This window comes from Pomacea canaliculata, linkage group LG10 (genome assembly GCF_003073045.1).
Source record: "Pomacea canaliculata isolate SZHN2017 linkage group LG10, ASM307304v1, whole genome shotgun sequence".
Taxonomy (NCBI): Eukaryota; Metazoa; Mollusca; class Gastropoda; order Architaenioglossa; family Ampullariidae; genus Pomacea; species Pomacea canaliculata.
Genome location: NC_037599.1, coordinates 2,276,696 through 2,298,366, shown reverse-complemented (window position 1 = coordinate 2,298,366; position 21,671 = coordinate 2,276,696). Strand labels below are relative to the sequence as shown.

Sequence of the window (21,671 nt, the reverse complement as noted above, 5' to 3'; positions counted from 1 at the left end):
GATGTTATCATATCACGTGGTTATCGTTTCTCGACCTTATTATGTAACATTACCATTATATAGCCTTAGTTGTTTGCGTGGCGTAAAACACTAACAAACAAACCCTTTCCTCAAACCCGTGTATGGAACCAGGTACATATTACTGACAGCCGGATCGATTGAAGAAAGCTGCACCACACAAATATCGAACTCAGCGCCTCCAGGTTCAGGACGCCTTCCCTAGGGGGAAAGGTCGAGCGGTAGTGTAGGGGTTAAAACACTCGTTTGTCACCATGAACATGATTTTTAAGCTTATACAGATCCCAGTGACTGTCGATAATGAAAGAGTGGGCCAAAAGTAACTGCGGCAAAGGGAGAGTAATGCATTTGTGAATAATGCAGTCATTAGGAGAGCTCTCTCCCCTAGATGACGACTTCACAAGCAGTCCTGTGTCACCTGGCTTTTCAAGGTACCGCTGTCATTTGTATTATTCACTAGTTTGTGATTATACCATCTTAAGAGAGAAAGATTTAATTGGATCCAAGTCAGTTTTTAATTGTGAAACTACTCAGAGTGTACCTAACAAACAGCTTGAACTAAGGGCACACTAGGCAGTCACTCCGCTCTGTTCTCGGGATGCCAGCGTCCAAACATTGAAATTATCAGCCCATGAAAGAGTTCAAGACTGCTGTGGAGCTGTAGCTAACATGGAGAAGTATTATTAACTATCCTCCCATGCCTCCGTTAGCTGTGATCTTCCCCGCCTTCACCGCTCCACTGTTCAAATAGCCCAATGCCCCTTTGAGGATTTGAATTTGAATTTCCGGCCAAAAAGTCAAAACAAAAAATTCTTCAAAAGATAGAAACCTGTTTGCCCCCGTGACCTGTCTAGGTGTGCTGCCCTCTACTAAACTGTGAAGTACATTTTCCAGGAGTTAACCCTTATAGGACGAAAACCATTTATTTTCCATGAGATATTCTACGCATTGACAAATAGTGTATCGTGGGTGATGTGAAACTTCTGTTGGAGAATACTATAGACCAAAGAATGTAAAAGAAAAATTCTACATAGTAATGTGACAGAAACTTTATAACACCCAACCAACAACTGCAACACATAACGAGCCAATGCTCTTTTCGTTAGCAATAACTTTATTACTACATTTGGAATCAAACAAAGAAATACTGTCACATGTTACAGCGTGAACTTAAGGTAATAACATTACAGTAATGAATTATCTTCGCTGTACATCGTAATATATATAACTCAAGCATAGCGCCAGGGAGAGACACGCCCATTGCAATGTGGAATCCAATGGTCTAATGGCACACAGCAGAACAATGATACACACAAAGCCTCTGTTCTTCGTGCAAAAATTGTCGGAATAAAAAAACAGCCACTCAGCATCCACTACCACACCATCAGCATCATTATCACACAATACAGTAGTTTGTTTACCGGCATTCCACTACAGGGACAAAGCTGTGTACTGCAATGAAGGCTGCACGAGCCTTGAATAACATACATCATCACCAAGAAGCAAGCAGATTATCCACGACCGGTATGTGGCGATTGCCACTTGCTTCCCAACCATCACCTGAAAAGTATTGAAATAATAAGTCTTTCACCGAGTGTGTGTTACTTGTCAGACCACTCGACCGTGAAGCACAAGAATCAAATCCATACAGTGCTTTATAAACAAGAAAATAAAGCTTTAGTACAGATATTTATTTAATCACCTCCTCCCCATCCTCAACTGAAAGATCCCCCAGACCACGTGCTAGGGCGTCACTAGTCGTGTTCTAGACATCGCAGTGTGACTATAAATCATCTCAAAGAACAACCTTTCGATAGGTTTTATCCAGTCATAAAATCCTTACAAATTTAACATCAATTTTACGAAAAATAAAATCGATCGAGCAAACTCTCTCTCTCTGTCATTAAAACCTTCTACAACTTTCACAACTGCACACTAGTTCCTCCCATGAAATATAAAGACAGCAAACATGTCAACTCTCAATAGCCCCGTATATCTACCACACAAAACTTTGAAAAATGGAATGATCGTGGAGGCTAGCAAATTTCCATCCTCCTTCCTTTCAAAAACAATTATTATCATAATAAATGTTAAGAATCCGATCACCGAGACCCTTCCCGGCTGGCAGGACTATGTGTAGTGTGTAGGTCGCTCACAACAATAGGAATGGTCAAAGGTTTTGACTCTGAGATAGCATGACAGGAATAACTTCCTACAGTGGTGAGCTGCCCTCGATGTTTCTCTCTCGGCAAAGCTAAGTGAGTGGCAGGAACTAACATTCTGAAGTGATTGGACATCCATCTTGAATATGGTCAGATGTTTTTTCATAAGTAGAAATTTTTTGAGCCGGTAAACTCATTCTCACAACCTGCAATTCAATAATCACAACCTTTATTATTTAAAAATAGAATATTTATGTAATTTTATCAGTAAGTAGGAAAAGTTTTAAACACCAGTTACACAACTGGTCCAGAACAGGAAGACGAATACTGTCTTCTGGAATATTCCTCAGATTTACACCAAAACTTCTCTGAATCTGCTCCGAATGAATATCGGACATCAACAAAGAAAACATTTCGACATCATTACTCTGAGATTCCAGCACCGTAAACCTTGATGTGGAAAGTAGCACATGTAAAGGTGTTTTCTTATAAAACTATGGAAGTCGATCACAACCTAATCTACCCACAAGGGACGGCGACAACGACACGGTTCCATGGCTGTGGAAAGAACTAGAAATAAGCCACCTACAATCTGCACTCCACATACAGATGCTTGGAGATCGAAATCAGATAAATAATAGCAAAGTGGTTTTCACATGTTAAACAGTTATCAGTTCTAAAGTTTGTCTCAAGAAGCACCCATGTGTGCAACCAAAGCTGAAAATTCCCTCTGACAGCACGAAGCGCTGAGTTAACCAAAGGTCAAAGGTTTCTCATTTCACAGATTGTCAACTCACAAAGGGTCACAAGTGCATCCTACATGGTGCAGACTACAGTTTTTCAAACAGTCAAGATTTCATTGTGATAAATTTATATTATAGCATTAAGAAGTCAAAAACAGTTTGCAACATCAAACGAACAACTTAAGCAAAATTTTCTTCACCTTGTAGGCGATGATATTACATTTTTAAAAATCTCCAAACTACATATTGTAAAGAACAAGTTTGTTTAACAGATAGCAATCATTACTATAATAACTGCTAATTTTCATAAGAAAACTATTTAAATGAATTCAACAAAGAAATGTTTGTTCCTAAGTAAATGTTTCAGATATGTTTTAGTCTGATCTGGAAACTGAGAAATAACACATCATTGAAATGTGTAAAGTAAAATGAAAAAACAATTCCGAGCAATGACATAGGGTAGCAATGAAATATTTGGGAGTAAAAGTTTCCGTGTTGAAATGTCTACAAAAATACAAACAACAAACAACAAACGGATTTAAGTGACAAATACCAAAGGATGTACATAAAAAAACATTGGACAAGAAACTATCATTTAGGTCTGACATCCGCAAAGCACAAGCGACAGAAGAAAGATTTCTTTTTTTTTTTCCTCTTTCTACCCTGCGAGATTCTACCCGCTAGGTTAGACTTGTCGGGTTGCTTTACTTTACTATAAGGTTACACTAATCAGAGGTTACAATAGTGACGAGAATAAGATTGTTAGAAGAAAGTGGAGATAATAGATAATAATAATTGCCATCCTGTGCAGCGTGTCTGTACACATCTAAGTGGGTAAGGTGGGTGGGTAGAAAATTTACAGTTCACAACCGTTGAATGAGAGAGGGCCCGAGTACAATGGGGTGGCTGTACCCCGTAGTGTTGGGCATCACAGACTGGTCAAACATCTGTCCACATCGGGATGGGACCAAAGCACAGAGCTTACATTTCAATGTTTTTATCTTCGTGTCCTTTGGCAGACACAGAGTCTGAAAGTCCACCGCCAGGTTAGAAGTTTAGAATTTAGGTCTTTACGAGCTTTCATCGTCAAAATTAATTAATTTTACTTTCACCTGTTTATAAAAACCTCACGTAGTCCCTTGATGTAAATATAACGAAAAAATGTGTTGACAAATAATGTAAACGGCATATTATGTCAATGACAATAAAAGTCTTTTATAAACTGCAATTTTTTCTTAAAGGACATCCTTACAGGAAACTTATTTTCTAATTTAAAGACTCTTGGACAAATGTTTGACCAAGTTTGGCAAATGTGTACATAACTTTTATATAAAAATTACTTTGCCAGACTTAGTCGAACGTTTGCCCAGTATACTGGTCCGGTAAGAAGGGCCTGAAAAATTCTGTTCAAACTCTGTGTCTGTCGAATACACTTGAAACATCTTCAGGAAAGTTTTCACCGCCACGAAAACATATGCCTGCGTCCACATTCTTAGGCACTTCAGGGTTTTCAGTTTTCTAGTTCTACCATTAACTCTCTTGTTCACAGCACCACTAAAAAAGAGCTATAAAAATTTCTAAAACATTTTTTTAGGAATACGTTTAACGCATGTTTAGTAGTTACAAACTTTGAGACATCATGCACAAATTGACAAAGCTTAAATTTTTAATCCAGTACAAAAGTACATTTTTCAATCATTACTGATTAACTGACACAAGTAACAGATGCTTAGTAACCACAAAACTTATTTTCTCTAAGAGAACTCAGTTTCCGGAAGTTATGGTCGATGGATCATTCCTACAACTTTGGAGACTTGATACAAATTTTAGTCTGTAAGAGTACTGCGAATTGACAGTCTCACTAAAACATGTGGTTAAGATATGAACGAGAGCTTTAGGTGTTCAGTTGACTAAAGTCTAGTGGACAAATCGACAGCTCGAGCAGCTTGATGGCCATCCTCGCCCGGGTGCACCCTCCGTTGGATGCTAGAGGCTGCGCACAAGGCGCCCTGGGGTGCAACATGTCGCACGTGATCACTACCCGGATTTTTCCTCCGCGGTAATCAACCAAACTTCTTCAGGTGAACTACCCACTTACAACCTCGCAACCTGCCGTGCACCCGGTCTCTGCTCTGTAACAAAAGTGGATAATGCACTATTGATACTTTCTCAGCCCTAACAGTTTGCGACTGACAAGCTCATTTGGAAAACATGTTTTTAGAGTAGGAATTGGCAAAAGGTGTTAGAAAATACTGCTCCTTTCTATTACCCAGACGTGGATGGATAAAAGAGAAACGAAGTTTGGTTGAACTACCTTCAAAATAAGCGCAGGGAGGAAGAATGTATTTCAAAGCAGGAAGGAAGGGATCAACGTGGCGGACTTACAAAAAGCAATTTTAGGTTCAAACCAAAGAACAACGACTCCAGGAAGTTTAAAACAGTCTTGTGGACTTGTTTAAGCACCAACATTTAGAATCTAATACAAAAGAAAGAAATCCATAACAGTAGAACACTGGATCGAGTATTTCTCTCACAACAATGGCGCTTGCAGGCGCTTCCACACACACACTAAACACACTCACATCTTCTGTTGCACACCAAAAAGATACAAAAGATACACAAAATAGAGTCTGAAAATATTACACATCTCATGAAATATTTACAACAACTAGGCGAAGCATGTCCTGACTTGGCTGCTGTACCATCCAAGCTCTGCAACCCCTGAATTGCTGGTAACTACATGTATGAACAATTTATTTCTTTTGCTTGTGTTCCCATTGTCCTGTACAAAAATTGAGGTATTTGTCTCTGTATATCAACAAACTTACCCAAGCATTTTACTGTCAGAACTAGAAAAATTATTTGTAAGGCTGAAGGTAGTGCGAGTCAAGGTTATCTCATGAAAACTTGTGCTGCCCACGAAGCACTTTACGAGATATTTCTTCAAATGCTCGAGATCGATAGGTGTTCACTTAATGAACAGTTATTAAAATAAATTAAAGAACCAGCGTTGTTTCCTTACTGGAATGTGATTGCACAGAAGGATGTTTCTTATGATTGAATCCAAAATCAGTCTATTGATTGAAGAATATGGTCTTTGCTATCGGTTCTTGGGTAAAAAACACTTTTACATGCACAATCCAAAAAATTCAAAAAATACATAATAATATGTTTTGCTCTGCTGCGAGGGAATTTGGGCATTAAATAGGAGCCTACACAATGATGTATCGTAACGTTCAAAGGATTAGCAGAGTTTAAATAATTAAGTGCTTGTGGCAGAATACATCGACAAGCAGCAAATTTGTTATCTCACTACAGCAAGCACAGACATATAGGAACATGGCCTTGTTGGGAATAGGTCAGAGGACACACTGCTTCTTTAGGTTATTTTCACTTGTTCTGTAGATTCAGCATGCTCTATGCAGGATTATACAGATTCAAATGGAGCTCAGTTGTCTAAGTGTCGTGCTGCATGAAGATTGTCTCGTTTCGTCCATGTAAATCGTTCTGATGATTACCTCAACTTTCAACCTATTGCGATAATTTTTTTGTGTGCGTTTGTCTTTATTGATGCAAGAGCGAAGCAATTGCGATACTACCATCAACTACTTAAGTGCGATTTGTTTTGAATAAAGCTAAATCAACCGATTTGGTGACAGCGCTGTAGAAGTCTATGTTCTGGTTCGTCTTCTGAACGCGATGTAGGCCAGAAGTTTTTAGCAATTTGTCCTTTCATTCAAACCTGGTATTAGTTCATCGATAGATTTTTGGCTTCGTAGTGCTTGTTATTTTAATGTGTTGCATTTATATAAGTATAGTGTTCCCAGTGACTACAAGCACTATTGTGCCTTAATTAAGGCAGCATAGCTGTATTCATGTATTCAGTGTGAAGTAAGAGCACACTGATATGATGTTTCATATTAATATGGGAAGGCATGGTTTGTTGACGCAAAGATTTAAAGTTGGATCAGTTGAAACTGTAATTAAATACAGGACCTGGCTACAAGTGGTGAGTAGATAGGTATGGTAGATCAATCGGGTCTAATGTCTTTTGGTCACATACCATCTCGTCAGTATCCCATTGGCACATTTTGGTATTTTGTTATGTCCAAGTACTCTATTGTTCAACAACAGGTGTGAAGTTAAAAAATTCAAAGGAATTTTATTGCCCTTCTATCTCAGCAAAAATAATTTAGAAAGACTATGTTCATATAATACCCATACATGGGTGAGTGGTGGTCATTCCAAAGATTTTAACGCAATTTCTCTCAATTAAGCTAGGCTCCAGTCTCGTTGCTTGAATCCCAGGTTTGGGTTTGCTTGCTATAAGTGGCGTTTAAAATCAGACTGGTCGTTCGCATGCAACATTTCCAACCTTGATATTGTGCGTGTTCTATTCAAACATCCACTCTATTTTCATTTTCATAACGTTAAATTTTAGTTTAAAATTTCAGTGTTTGGCTCAATATCCTGATTTGTTAGATAGAAAGGCACATCCATTAAAATTGTTTTTAGTAACATGGAACATGATCGTACATGACAAATAGTTGTAATATGCGTTTTTCTCTTAAGCTTAGTTAAAAGTGCAAGTTCAGAAAACGTACAGTTATAGATGTGATATAAATCACACAATAAAAAATAAATTTGGGAGATTAGGTCAGAGCATTATTTTGTATGAAGATGTGTCTAACCTCTACTGATGTCAAAGGTTGTTTCTAAGTAAGTGGCGTTTGAAAATACAATGTAGAGCTGCGCAGCTTCTTGGGTGTTTGCTCTCTCTTGCTTCGTAAACTTCTATCTCTTGCCCTGCTTAAGCCGTCAAATGATATCAATGGGAAGCGGTATGGGAAGATGAGGGAGTTAAGGGGGGTAATGGCACAGTTTCTAACTCTAGGCAAAATGTGATAAAGTATGCTTCCAGGTTTTCCTGCCAGTTCTTTGCTGAGTTAGTCCTAACAATCACTGGTTGCAGAGAAGCGGAAGGGACTGAAGTCATGTGAACTGAGGAGTGCGCTTCCACTGGGAGAGCAGCATTCTGTGAGGTGCGAGGGTTGTGGTGTGGTGGCATGGTACTCGTGGACTCTGTTCGCGTGAGATAGGGGTCGGCTTGGTGAGATGGTCCTTGTCAGGAGATGACAATATTGGTGGCAGTGGCCCCTGAGTATTCATGCTGGCCTTGAACTTGAGATTGGGTACACTTGTATGAGGAAGGGCAATTCTTTCTGCGATTTCTTCCCCTTGCATCTCTTCCTGACATCCGCAAGAGGGTGACTGGAAGGTGTGTGCACTGTCTTGGCTCGGTTCGTGGCTTGTTGATGGCATTCTTGATGAGGATTTCTCGATTAGATGCATGACCAACGGCTGGCTCAGGTGGCATGTGAGCTGTCGTCTCCTGATTGCATAATCAAGATCCTCATATACTGGTTTCTTCAATGGCAAATCACTTGCAGGCATATGATACCATCTGAGCTGGACACTAGGGAGACTGATGCTTAGTAGAGATTCGAGAGGCAGGCAGCAGGCGGTCTGGCTCTTCTTGCAGACAGTTTTCATACAAACGGCCCCCTGGGCGCCCAGAAGAGTCTTCTGAGCCAGTAGAATACCGCTTGGCATCTGCTGCAGTGACACGTAGATTTTCACGGCAGTACTGGACACTAGTCGCTGTCGACACATGAGCGTAGTCAGGTCTGACAAGTTTCCAGCCACAACTTTAGCTCCTGGTCCTTGGAGATGGGGAACAGCACATTCGTGTGAACTGGATGATTTGAGATTTCGGTTTGTGTTGGTGCCAGTTTCTGAGGTGATCTGGCTGGAGGAGGCTCCATCAGAAGAACTGACATTTTGTCTCTGTTCTGTTTATGAGCATTGACAAACATTAGCAATTGTCCTGAATTGCATTAAGTTAAAACACCGTCAAACTACATTGATCATATACTCTTTAATCTCCATACATAATTTTTTCTCATGAGAATAATGAAAATATTGATTAATCCATTTTTTTATTTTATTTTCCACTTGTAAATTTGTCATGCAGAACTGTCATCACTTATAAATGCACCAATGCCTCATCTTTTTCTACACTGTGCGAAAACTTTATGATTAAGCTGATTCTTTAACAGGTAAATTTTAACTATACATTAAATTTGCAATAAAATGGAAGAAAGAAATCTGACATCAAGAAAAGTCAAAAGAAAAACACCACATTCTTTGTGTCAGTGACACTTAAAAAGTTATAAAACAATAAAATTAAAAACTAAAGCTTATTCTACTTAGCAGGTTATTTTTTACATTCTTTATGGTTAACTATACCATGTAAAACGAATTGCCATTATGAACATAGACACATGTCCAACGCATCCCTTGTTTATATAAGGGCAGATGTGAATTTTTACTTGTGCAAAAAGGGTTTACCAGAGTTGCTGGTGGAGCTGGAAAGCTCGCTGTTCTTTTCTTCTCCGATAAGAACGTGCACAACTGAACAAACATGGAAAAGCATCAGCACAAAGCTGGTGATATTTATAGGCTTGCAGAGGACCTAAAAAATATTCCTTGTTTTGTTGTCAAATTCCATACAGACTAAACGAAACAGCAAGACTGCTTAATGTATCACATGCACACCATTATAAAATTTCAATCAAATTCAACTAATAGCAAGACACAGTCTGCTGTCATTTACTCGCACACGAAAATGATCTGTGTTCTAGTGTACATGACATTTTCCAGAGGATCGGTTCCCTGGAAGAAACTGAACCAAGAGATAAGCTGCCATAGGAATGATGTCAGCAGCTGGGATATGATGAGTGTCCTCAACAAGTCGCTGATCCTCCTTGACTTTCAAGCATTAACTTTGAATGTTTTTGTTTCCTTTGTTCATTTATTTTCACTTTTGATCAAGCTTTAATACCAACCAACCCCTCATGCCAGCCATTTTTTAATATTAAGTGAACCTTATCTCACAGGGAAATGCTGAATTCATGTTCAACAAGTTTATTCATGTTTTGACTAAATGTTGATTTGGACAAGAGCTTAACATATAACCATAATTCCAAATAATAAACTATTAAGGTGTGACAAGTTCTACACGTAATTTTTAAAAGCAAGTAAAATCGTTAGCAATGTATTTCTGAGACCTTTTAGAACTATTGCTGTTAAAGATTACAGCTTAAGCACATGAAAAGTGTTATCAGTCACCTTTTCGTTAAGGAGGCAATGGAAAATAAAGATGAACAGGCCCTGTAGACTTTTCAAGATCGTGAAGATGTAGGCAAACACCACAGTACTATGATCCAGGTACATGACACCAAATACCCATGTCAGTCCCAGAAGCACCACAAGCACCACCGCCCCTTTTATCCAGGTCCTGAAGAAAAACATAAGTTACCATCAGCACAAAACTCTTCCACACGAGAGTGTCATCCTATTATCATCAAGCTCAGATACGACTGTTACTTGGATAACAGTGACAAAACTCATTTTATCTTTTAAAAAGGTTACTCCATAAAATAGTAATTTATCTCTAGGTGAATGCACTGACAGGTATAATAAAAGAATATAGATAAGTAATGAAAGAGTTTGTTTACTGTGACTGTAAGGAAAGGGTCTACAAGTCAGAAACTGCACACAATATATTTACAGATATTTTCAACCTACAGTGGTTTATCAATATTTCTGAATGGAAGAATGTTCTTCTACAAATATTAATTCCTGGTTCTGATGTCTTTGAAAGCGAATTCAAACTCTTAAATAGAACTCGATTCAGAAGGCCTTCTTAAAGTCTAAGATTTCATGTGGACTTTAAAAGCTTCAAACAAAGAGAAATGTGCAGTCATCAGCAAAAACAAAAGAAAATCAGTGCAAATCCAACAGAGACAATGATCATACATCTATTGATTACAAAATAAAATAACATCCTGACATGCACAAGGCTTCCTTTGCACACCTCCCTCAAGCCTCAAACTGCAGGTGATTATTAGTAATGTGTCTACATGATTGTAGAATTCAATAGGCAAACTCAAGCATGCATGCATGATGGGCACATCCACAGGAAATGATAAGCTCTGCCAATTCAGTCAGTTGTTAAAATGTCAAAATGCACTCTAGGTGTTACTGTGCAAAAAGTGTAATATTCTCTACAAGCACCTACCAAATGCTCAAAGGAAATGAAATAAATGTTTAAAATAAAGTTAAACAGTCTTTTGTCTCTTTCACCATTTGCACAATGAAGAACTGTCTTTCTGTCCATTCTTAAATTTAACCAAGTTAGCTGGTTTTTGAATAAGTTTTCCAACATAATTAAATTATTAGAAACTAGTCAATAACAAGGAAAGCAGTATGGTGTAATTTTGGTAATCTGGTTTGCTAAGAAATGCACAGTAACAACGCACAAGCGACTACAACTGCTTACACTCTCTCCTCTACTGAAGTACCAGCAGAAGTCAAGAGATGGAGATGGTCAATGCTGGAATAAAGGTGGGGGGTGCTACCACCACGACTACCATGACCAACAACACCCCCACCAATCCCATCACAACCACTCCATCTATACAAAGCGCAGCTACCCAGACTGTGATGGTTCCTTGTGGAGTAAGCGTGATACGAGACAGACAAATGCATGAGTGAGTACAAGATGGGATCACGTCTGTATCCAGTTCTTCTCAAGAAAAACATACATCACATATCACAGCTCACCGCAGGCAACATACATCAAGGGGAACTCTCAGTGACAGTGTAGCATGATATTTTAAAACATTGCAAGAACTGCTTACTGCAATGTGTGAGAATATGAATTCTGTCTCTTCAGACGGGATGTTATTTTTAAACTACTCATTCACCCATCAAGTACCGGAGTTTAACCAATTTCCCTTCATTTTCAATATTCTACTGCTAGCTATCATCAATGTTTTGATGAACTGAATATAGTAATGGACCTACTACCCAAAAAAGCATAAGTAACAGATTTTTTTTTCCAAGCAAAAGGAATATATTACAAAGTGATTTAGAATGTTTATAGTATATTATAAAGCTTTAATTTTCATTAAAGAATAAAAGAAAGGTCACAAAAAAATGAGAACCCAAAATGAACAAAGATCAACAAAACAATTCCACATAACATAATTTCATAACATTGTGCAGTGCTTACGGAAGTTCAGGACGGCTGGGGCTTTTAATTTCTGGCTCACCCATACTGTAGAAACTTCCAGAACCACTATAGCAGCATGAACAGCAGACACACAATCCATACACAACCAGAATGAATTTAAGTAATTATATGATATTAGCATGAACAACTGAAACTAAGGTGATCTATTTCTGCTTATCTGTGAGAGTGTTATTAGAAGGTAACCAGCTCAAGTGGTGGTAAAGCTCGAGATAGTAGCTAGAAAATATCTTATAGACCAACTAGCTGAACAGCCTTTGGTTGGTTGGTCCCTCTGTTAGTATTCTCACATTATAATCTACAAAGATGTCATCTACAAGTAAGAAGATGTTAATAATTTATGACAAATCATTCATGGTACACAACAGATGCAATTTTTTTAAGAAACAGTCGTGTACATAGGGAATATATAGATGTAGTTAGTAAGTAAAATAGCTGCATTGCACTTCAATCGCATGGACCTGAATCAGAACATTTTTTTCTGAATTGAATACCAATAAGGCTTTTATAATGACTGATAAATTCAAATAAAAAGTGTTACATAAATACAAGATTGCCAGGACCATAATGCCATGAAAAAAGCCTTTTAAGGCAAGGGGTTGGAAGAAACCCATTGTTGTGTCTGTCATAACTACTGCAGTATGGCTGAACAAGTTAACATAGACTCTGTATAAGTGGTAGTAATATGAATAAGCTATACATGCAAGCATAAAGAGACACACAGTGACTTCCAAAAGCTTATATGGCTCATCACTACTACTAGCATTAGCATCATAACACATACAAAAGTATATGCACTTTCTTGCGTCACTTAAGTGCTGAACCTAGTGTTCATTTCAAAACTATTCAAATATTCAGATTGAATTGTAAAACCTGCTTGATAATAAAGGAAATTAAATGCAGAAATAAAAGAATAACAAAGAGAACTAGTTTTTGATAAGCCAGCGCCTTACCTCATCTTTTGCGGCACCGATTTGTGTCGCATTGTGTGAGAAACTGAGGAATGTCGCACCATGATGTAGATTGCAATGCTAAGCATAATTATGTTTACCTGCAATAAGCATTGCATTAATTAAACTCAATTTCCAATCATTATATTAAATTTTTTAATGTGATAGCATATATAATTCTTATTATGGAACAGAAAGTTTTTCAAAATTTATGACAAGCAGTGATTTTTAGGATATAAGTCTTTTAAAAGACACTTCAGAGGGTTTGTTTGAAAAAGAAATAGTCAAATATCAACTTAATACTTACTACCATGACCCCAAGAGCTGGACCAACAAAGGACCAGATAAACCCTCTTTCTGTTGTTAACCAGCAGCTGTCAAAATCAGCAAAACAAAAATTCCCCTTTAGTGAATCATGTGACAACTATATTCTTACTTAAGACAGCATGAAAATGAAAACAATAAATTACATTTTCCAGTATCTGATCTGCTTTGTCTGGGTTGGTCAGGATAATTCTTACCTTCTCAGATATGGTCATGGAGAAGGGGATTAGGGTGGTGAAACTTGGTAACATTTATCTATTTGGAGCAAACGTACTCTCACACATTGTTCTGCTGATGCTAAGCTATGAGTAAGGCATATTAGGAATAGTTTAATGCCATCTTAGCAATATACTTTTCTACATTCTAACAATTTTTCTTGACACTTGCATGAAACATGGATTTGTTCCATATGCTGGCCTATATGCTAACTAAAAGATTTTTAGCCCATCAATGGAAATGTTCTGAAAAGATACACAAATACATGCACAGGAGCTAGTACATGTATTAAAATTATATCTTGCTTGTGCATGATAGTTACAGGCCTTTAATAAGGTCAAATATCCTTCAAATGTCAATAAAGATGATTCATCATACACAACCCTCCTGTAACTAAACAGGATCGGGTCCATGATATATGTCATTGTAGTCGTGCTCAGCAAGATCTGTTGTGCACTTGAATTACAAACTACAGTAACAGAAACTTAACATACTGTCCATCTGTTCCATAACCTTGGGGATAGATGCCCGCAGAAACAGACACAATTATTGTAGGAATGCCTGTAACAGAAAAATCAGAATTTGCTTTTAAGAACTGGAAATTGAAAAAGAAGGAACAAAAGGAAATAAATATTGATAGGCTTCCTCTTGCAGACATTAGTGGATGAGTGTTGTGCATCAAATTCGTGAAGGTATTACATCCTTAAAATCTAAAGGTATTAAAAAAAAAATTCTCTAATCCACCACACATTAAAAGATTTTATTTTGAAATATTTAACGTTAGTGTTTTGGACAGTTTTGCTAAATGATTTAAAAAGTATCATCTTGCATCATCTAATGACACTTACCATATCCAAAGAGATAGTACCAAATGACACGAGAACGCTCCGACTCAAACACCTCAATGAGCATGACATACAGCTGAACACCTTCCAGACACATCCAGGAAAATGATGCCAGGAACAGGAAATGCAGGAGCCCAGCAATAATAGAGCACAAGATCTGAAAACAGATTAATATTGCATGCTTTGAAACATTTAAACACCACCTTAAATATTCAGTAATATGGATTTTAAGTTTGGTAAATGATTAAAAATAGAGTGAGTGAGAGAATGTTAAATATAGAAAACAGAGAAAGACACTCTATATGACAGAGACAGAGAAAGAGCATGCATGCATGTGTGTGGAATCCAAAGACTTCATGGAAATAGACATGCAATTAATTCCTATGCAACAACACACACTGGTATGTGTGAATGTATGCACACCACACCAAGCCCATCAACCCAACCACCTACCCATATACATACAATGATGATTTTCCACTTCTGCATAAGGTTTTCCTGAAAGACTGTCTTACCTTTGGTTCTGTTTGCTGAATGCCTGTTATCAGCACTATCTGGGCCAGCATCAGACAAAATACCAGGTGCTTGTGGATCGTGTTTCTGTCACAATCTAGGCTCCTGAATAAATTAGACATTTCTGTTAATAGTATTTGGCGACCTTCCCAATCGATTTTTTTTTTAAAAATTTTTTTTTTGGCACATGTGCACACCCACACACACAATCAAACATATAGGGAAATTGATTAGACATACACACAGGCATAATCACGGCACTCTGGAAAACATAAAAAATTACAAAAACACACATATGTGCACACAAAAGTAAAAACACATTCTCATTGACTTCAAGAGTGAGAATCACTCACTTAAAAACAGCAAAAGTAATCCAGCTGATAACTAGGCAGAAGACAGAGATGGTGCATCCCACATAGGTGATGATTTCTAAGGAAAACCGGGCTTTCGAAGACAGCTGAAAAAATACAACAGTTTTATACATCAACGATCTTAGGATGTTGATGTTTGCACAGTAACAATGTACATGGTAAGATTGACAAAGAAATTAACAAATAAATAAAGTCTGGTAGACAATTAAAGACACAAATAAACTTTGCATTTAAATTGAGCAGTCACCACACCTTGTTAGGAGCATAGGTGTTGATTGCAAAATATGTGAAGAGTTTTCTAACCCACAAATTCAGCTACTGTTGTTCACACTAGCAAATTTATCTTTCAATTTCTACCCGACCTTTCATCCCTTTTTAAGATAACCATGGATGTAAGATGCAGAGCTGAATGTTGGAGGGAAGAGAAAAACACATGATTAAATAAAAAAAATACTGAATTTTTGCTCAGTTTATTGAGAAGACTGACACTACATATTTTTTTTCCTCTAAAGATGTCATTATCATGAGTTCTTCTGGGATAAAGTGTCAAAGGATTGTTATATTTTTTTTAAAGGCATTTTACTCAATGATCACTGCAGTAAAGTGATATTAGGAATATTTCCACAGAAAATGGTTTTGCTCAAGTTTTATATATGGTATAATTTTATGCAACAGCAAACTGCAAAAAGCATACCATGACATTAGCCCCTGTGATGTCCATAAGTACAGCAAAACTGGTGAGATGATTACATTCACAGGCTGTGTGGGTTTTGTTGGTAAAACGAATTTTACATCCTTCATCTGACCAGGTGCTGCAAAACATCCCAAAATTTAATAACGTACACACAAAAACCCCACAATCCATGGCGATATACATCCCCCTTTAAATCGATCCCACTATTTATTTTCCTTCCTTTCATCAAGATCAGAAGGTATGTTTAATTTTGCACATATTTAGACAGAAAAACCCATAATCAATATCAAATAATGTTATCATCATTTTTCAACTTATGTCTTCTTGTTGCAGTTAGGTCATGGGAGCTCATCTGATGTTCCAATGTATGTTTGGCCTTTAGACATTCTCTGTCAAATCAAATAGTCAAGGCAGGTGTTCTAACTCAATAAAATGAACCTCACCTGTTTCTAGGATCCCAGAAACTGCACTTTGGGTTAGCAACTGCTTCTGTCTGAAAATGTGCAAGAAATTTACACTTTAAGAAAATTTGCCATTTAAAAAATGTGCTTAAAATGTCACTTATTAGAAAATCTAGGCACAGTTTGATAGTGCTTATCTTTCCCATCTTTTCACTAAAACTGACAAGAGATAAACTAGATTCTTCAAAAAACTCTTCCCTTAAAGAGGTTAAATTAAGGCAGCCCAATATAATACAATCCATCGTAAAATAATTTTTTTTTTAAATGTAAAACGTACTCCTCCTAATCAACTGTTACCTGCACATGTTCACTAAAAACACAATCGGCTGATCCAGGTTTCTGACAGGTTGATCAGATACAGAAGCTGAAATGATCTCAGAATTAACTCTTCTTCGTGGGATGTCAGATGGGTTAGTGTTACCAGCATAAATAAAACTGCCACTGTCGCCATCCAGGTGGGTGCTGAAACTGGTCGGTACTCCTGAGGGAGCCAGCCACTCATTCATGTTACTGAGAATAACAAGCACCACTGGCAATGATCCTAACAAAGAAAAACAAACAGAGGATGAAGGGAGGGAATTCTTCATCTCTAAAGTTTAAATTTTGCAAAATACAACTGAATTGTAGGAAAAAAGTCAATAAAGCAAAAGAATTCCATCTATTGAGGGACTTTTCCTTTTATGAATGCACCCCATTCACTTTTTTCTGCATCCAATGACATGCTTTTCATATCTGAAGGAAGTGTAAAATAAGGCAGTTTAGTGCCACTTAGAATACGCTCATACACTGAGCATTATGGCATGAAAGAACACTAGAAACTGTGTAATCAATAGCAATTGAGCACATCATCCATACTTTTATTTTTACGTCTTCCAATCTGCTTCAGTGTAAGGATAGGAATGGTAATTTCATTGAACTTTGACCCAACATTATCTACTGGGACTCCTCTGAGGGTGGCTCCTTGTTCTCCTGCAAGGTCCACATTCATCAGCTTCATCACTGGAAAATAAAAGAATGTCAGCATGCAGTTGGTAGCAACTAGTCTGAATGTCTTGAACACAGACAACAAAATACAACTGCTAGAAATATACAAAATTCTACTCACTCTGTAAGTTAAAATGAATTATAATGCAGAATTTCTTTTGCAAACTAATGCTAAGAGAAAGATAATACTATTTTGCAAAGTTGGTATAATCTGAAGGTAAACAAAATTATTGATACATTACTGTCTTAAACTTTAAATAATTCATGCACACAGGGTTTGTTATAAGATTTAAATACACAAAATCTTATCAAAGTAAATTCCTACTATTTCTTCACATGGAACACCAATATATATACTCCATTTTCATGTTTTTGATGCTTCAACAACAAAATCAGTGCAAGAACTTATTAAGTTCAATTCAATAACTTACAAATGTTAGGTTTGCGAGTTACATTCATCATGCCAACATCTATAGTTGAAGCTGCTAATAGCCCTGTGGTCTCCACACTAGAGAGGAGTGCTGATGCTGCAGATTTGCGTTTTGCTGTATCAAGTGACTGCCAGCGAGTTTTGTCGTTCAGAACTTCACTCCCAATGCTTAACAATGGACTACACATAAAAATGAAATGCATTTAGACCTTGTGTTGATGAAATGTGTTGTGCCAACAAGACAGCTGATTTAATACATGTCAACAAAATGAGTTAAATCAAATGACCCACCTTTGATAGTGGGGTAAAAACTAAATATAAACATTATTATTATACAGCTAGAAATTAAATGACAATGAAAATGATGTCAATTTTGAAACAGAAAATAAAAGAGGTGTAGTTGTTGTAATGCTAACTTTGGCATTTCACATCCTGATGAAGCTAATATTAAAAAAATTGACCATCACTAGTCTCATAAATGTAAGAACAATTCTTATCATTACCTCTTTAAAGTGGTCAGCTCTTTCCTTTCTCTTCCTGGGGTCTGTAATCTTCATGAGTTCATTGCTCATATTTTGGGAAAGAGCAGGCAAGGATGTGACAGTGTTGAACATTCTGTCTCCCTCAGTAGATGCATCTGGGCTACGAGGAACAGTAAGCTGCTGAAGAAGCGTACCTGCTTTATCAAGGGAGCTGACAGGTATGGTAGAACTGGTTGTGAAAGCAGTAGTTGTACTTTCTTCAATCTTCCATTTTGGTGTTGTCTCCAAGTACTTTAATGACAGCCAAAAAACAATTTTAAATATAACTACCCTTATAAGTTTTTCCTATGATTAATGTTTTTCAATTATTTTTTTTTGTGGCAATTTACAATCATAAAGGAAAATTTATATTGTATTTCATGAAAAACTACACATTTAAATCAAAATGCAAGACACATAGTGTAAAAGATACATTCATCAAAAGATAGTCACAACTGATTTTTGTCATAAACTTACATGACTATTACAGTTATCCATTTCTGGCCCATTTGGATCCCAAATGCCACCAAGAAGACATTTAAAGTGTATATAGCCTGCAACAAAACTTAAGAATTAAAATTTTGCTTCAAAGAGAAATAAAACCTGGAATCATACAAAAATCTACCTTTTTGGGATAGGGGAGGGAACTGTTATATAAATGGTTCACCTGAATGCTTAAATGACTTGAACATAAATTCTTGAAGATAAAAATTTGAGTGACTAGAAATATGATCTTGAACACACCTCTCCTGCTGCGTCTATTCAAGTTGGTTGGTGCCTCGACCTCACCTTCTACCCAATCAGCAGACAGTATATCAACGGTTCATGGTTAATCACTTTAGCATCATGGACCTCGCTACTATCCACATACACCAAAAAATCATTCTCTAAATGGTGGAGCTTCCTTAGGAAGTCACAACTTACCTAACTACATCTCTCAAAGAACTGGTGAATCAAGATACTCCCTATCCTAATCATTCATCTTTTGACCCAGTAATGCTTATAATTGTCCATGCCAACAAGCTACACAACCAAAGCTCAACACATTAATGTGGAACAATCTTGAATGTAATTCTCCCTTTCACCTTTATTCACCAAGATGACATTCCCACAATAATAATTTATGACCCTAGAGGCCATTTCACTTTACCTACCTTCTGCATCATGTCATCACTTTACAGTGAAGTTTCATTCACAGCATGACATGGCTTGCCTACTGCAACTACAGATCTAAATAGATAAATGTAACACTTCCTCCAAATCACCGTAACTTTAAAAACATTCGATCCATGAAATGTTTATAATCATAAGCAATCAAAGTCAACATTATTACAAAAGGGAGTTACCTGATCTCATGCCATCAGGACAATCAGCAGTGATCACATCTTGAGGATTTGCCTCCGGCCACATGATTTTTTCACGATACACCTTTGGACACTTCTTGCCTGTAAATTTTACATCAAAAAAAGATGGTAAGCTCACAGAACACGAAACGTTGATATTCATTGCATTTACCATAAAGAGAATAATATTAAATCAGCAAAATTGGCAGACTTCATGTAGTTACATAAAATTACACTGATGTCTGCAACTAGTCTGTCCATTAAACCGGTCTTAACATTTTAACCAACTTTAGCTCCACAATTTCTTCCTAAACTTCTATGCTTTTAAGTAAAAAGAAAATTTCAATCTGAAATGATATCAATGCAGGCTCTCAGCAGCCTTGGACAAATGGCATGTGCACGCATAAGGTGTGCTGGTTTTTGCTTGGGGCTGCTTGGGGGTCGCTTAACAGGTATCCCCAAGCTTTGCCTACGCCTGGACAAATCTTGCATGTTTGCAGGGATAATGCATCCAATCTCTACTGATAACATACTCGTGTCCCTGTGCTATCACACCACCATTAAATGGTGGTCAGACAGCGTTGAAACAATAAAACCAGCCATGCTGCAAGTCATTACCATCAGCCGCTTCCGATGCTGTCTCCTGACTGCATCAGACATGTCAGCCCTGTTATTTATTATTTTTGTTATGGACTGCCGATTTCTGACAGTAAATTATATCTGATAAATTGAATTTCAAATTAACCTAGGTTAAATAAGAAAATTATGAAAACAAGTACACTTCACATTTTGGCAGATGGACTGTTTCAAAGACACCTGCAGGCTGCACTTTGCCCACTCCTGGACAAGCAAAACCCCACATATTTACTTAATTTGATAAATCTGATTTTAAACATCAAGGCAGATCTCTGTCCTACTTACTTGCAAAATTTCTAGTTGTAGTAGTCAAGATCGGTGATGGTTGGGGGCCAGAACCTGAAAATAAGCAGGCTGAATCAAATGTCCCTATCACATACAACGGTTTCAGCCAAATTAGTTCACTGCATACATGACAACTAGATTATCTTTAATTTTATTTGGTGACAATCAGGTATTGTGCTAGACTTATGTATTACCAAGAATCAAGAAAAATTCTAAAAGTTAAATAATATTGGTTACATATCCTCTGTTTCTCTCTCTGTAAGATGCGTCACTGAATATTTACGATGTCTTTAGTAAACCCTCCACACTCTACTGTTTCTTTATCTTTAATTTCACGGAAATTAGAAAATTAGTGGTTTCAACTGACATAAATTAAGTAGATTACCAGTATCCTGTTCTTTCCAGTTATGTAACTGTAGACAGTCTATAACCTACAGCAGTAGGAAATAGGAATAGGAAACATCCAACTATCTTAAAAATAAAGGGAAAACACCATGAGAAACTATAATAACATAGTGGGACTAAGAACTCTACATCAATTTAAGAACAAGATAATCTGATGGACTCACAAAATTCCGGCCAAACATAGGTGGTGTACTCTCCCCAGTCCCCATTGGCAGTTCTGGCTTTTAATGCATATTCATACTGTGCATGTGGTTCTTTTGGTCTTAGAGAGTAAGTATACGCCCCATGCTCCAAATCGGCAGCACTAATATTTTCCTCTTCTACTTCTGCAGCTGTAACCATAAGATGAATATAGCAAAAGGTTCAATGTTAATGCTAGTGAATTAGGAAATAGAACTGAAAATACATTAAAAAAAAATCATGTTTAACATAGAGATTTCTATGCAGACAATTATGACCAATTTTAACCAAATTAGCATAAAAATAATGCAGTAGAATGCTTTTAATTATCTCCAAACAAGCTTTTTCAAGCCTCTAGCAAGCTCTCGCAGCTCTACACTATACATAAATGACTGAGAAAATGTAGTTATTCACTTGGTTACAAATGACAAAA

At 37.1% G+C, this 21,671-nt stretch overlaps 2 protein-coding genes across 4 annotated transcripts in view; both read right to left on the bottom strand.

The window, feature by feature from the left end:
* Window positions 1–10,063: 10,063 nt before the first annotated feature.
* On the bottom strand, window positions 10,064–21,400 carry LOC112573624 (adhesion G protein-coupled receptor L3-like). The gene is made up of 19 exons (XM_025254159.1): window positions 21,223–21,400; window positions 20,654–20,707; window positions 19,736–19,834; window positions 18,867–18,943; window positions 18,372–18,641; window positions 17,870–17,996; window positions 17,322–17,453; window positions 16,799–16,995; window positions 16,437–16,486; window positions 15,994–16,111; window positions 15,282–15,385; window positions 14,931–15,033; window positions 14,419–14,572; window positions 14,065–14,131; window positions 13,338–13,404; window positions 13,034–13,131; window positions 12,063–12,128; window positions 11,328–11,498; window positions 10,064–10,283 (listed from the first exon to the last, which is right to left on the bottom strand). Exons 1-19 carry the CDS (start codon window positions 21,398–21,400, stop codon window positions 10,079–10,081), a joined length of 2,337 nt encoding a protein of 778 aa, XP_025109944.1. The 3' UTR covers window positions 10,064–10,078.
* Window positions 21,257–21,671, bottom strand: part of LOC112573864 — a 32,891-nt gene continuing 32,476 nt past the window's right edge. For all 3 annotated transcript variants that reach the window (XM_025254516.1, XM_025254518.1, XM_025254517.1), the window contains one exon: window positions 21,257–21,390. The gene's annotated coding sequence lies outside the window, so the exon portion shown is untranslated. The remainder of the gene's footprint in view (window positions 21,391–21,671) is intronic.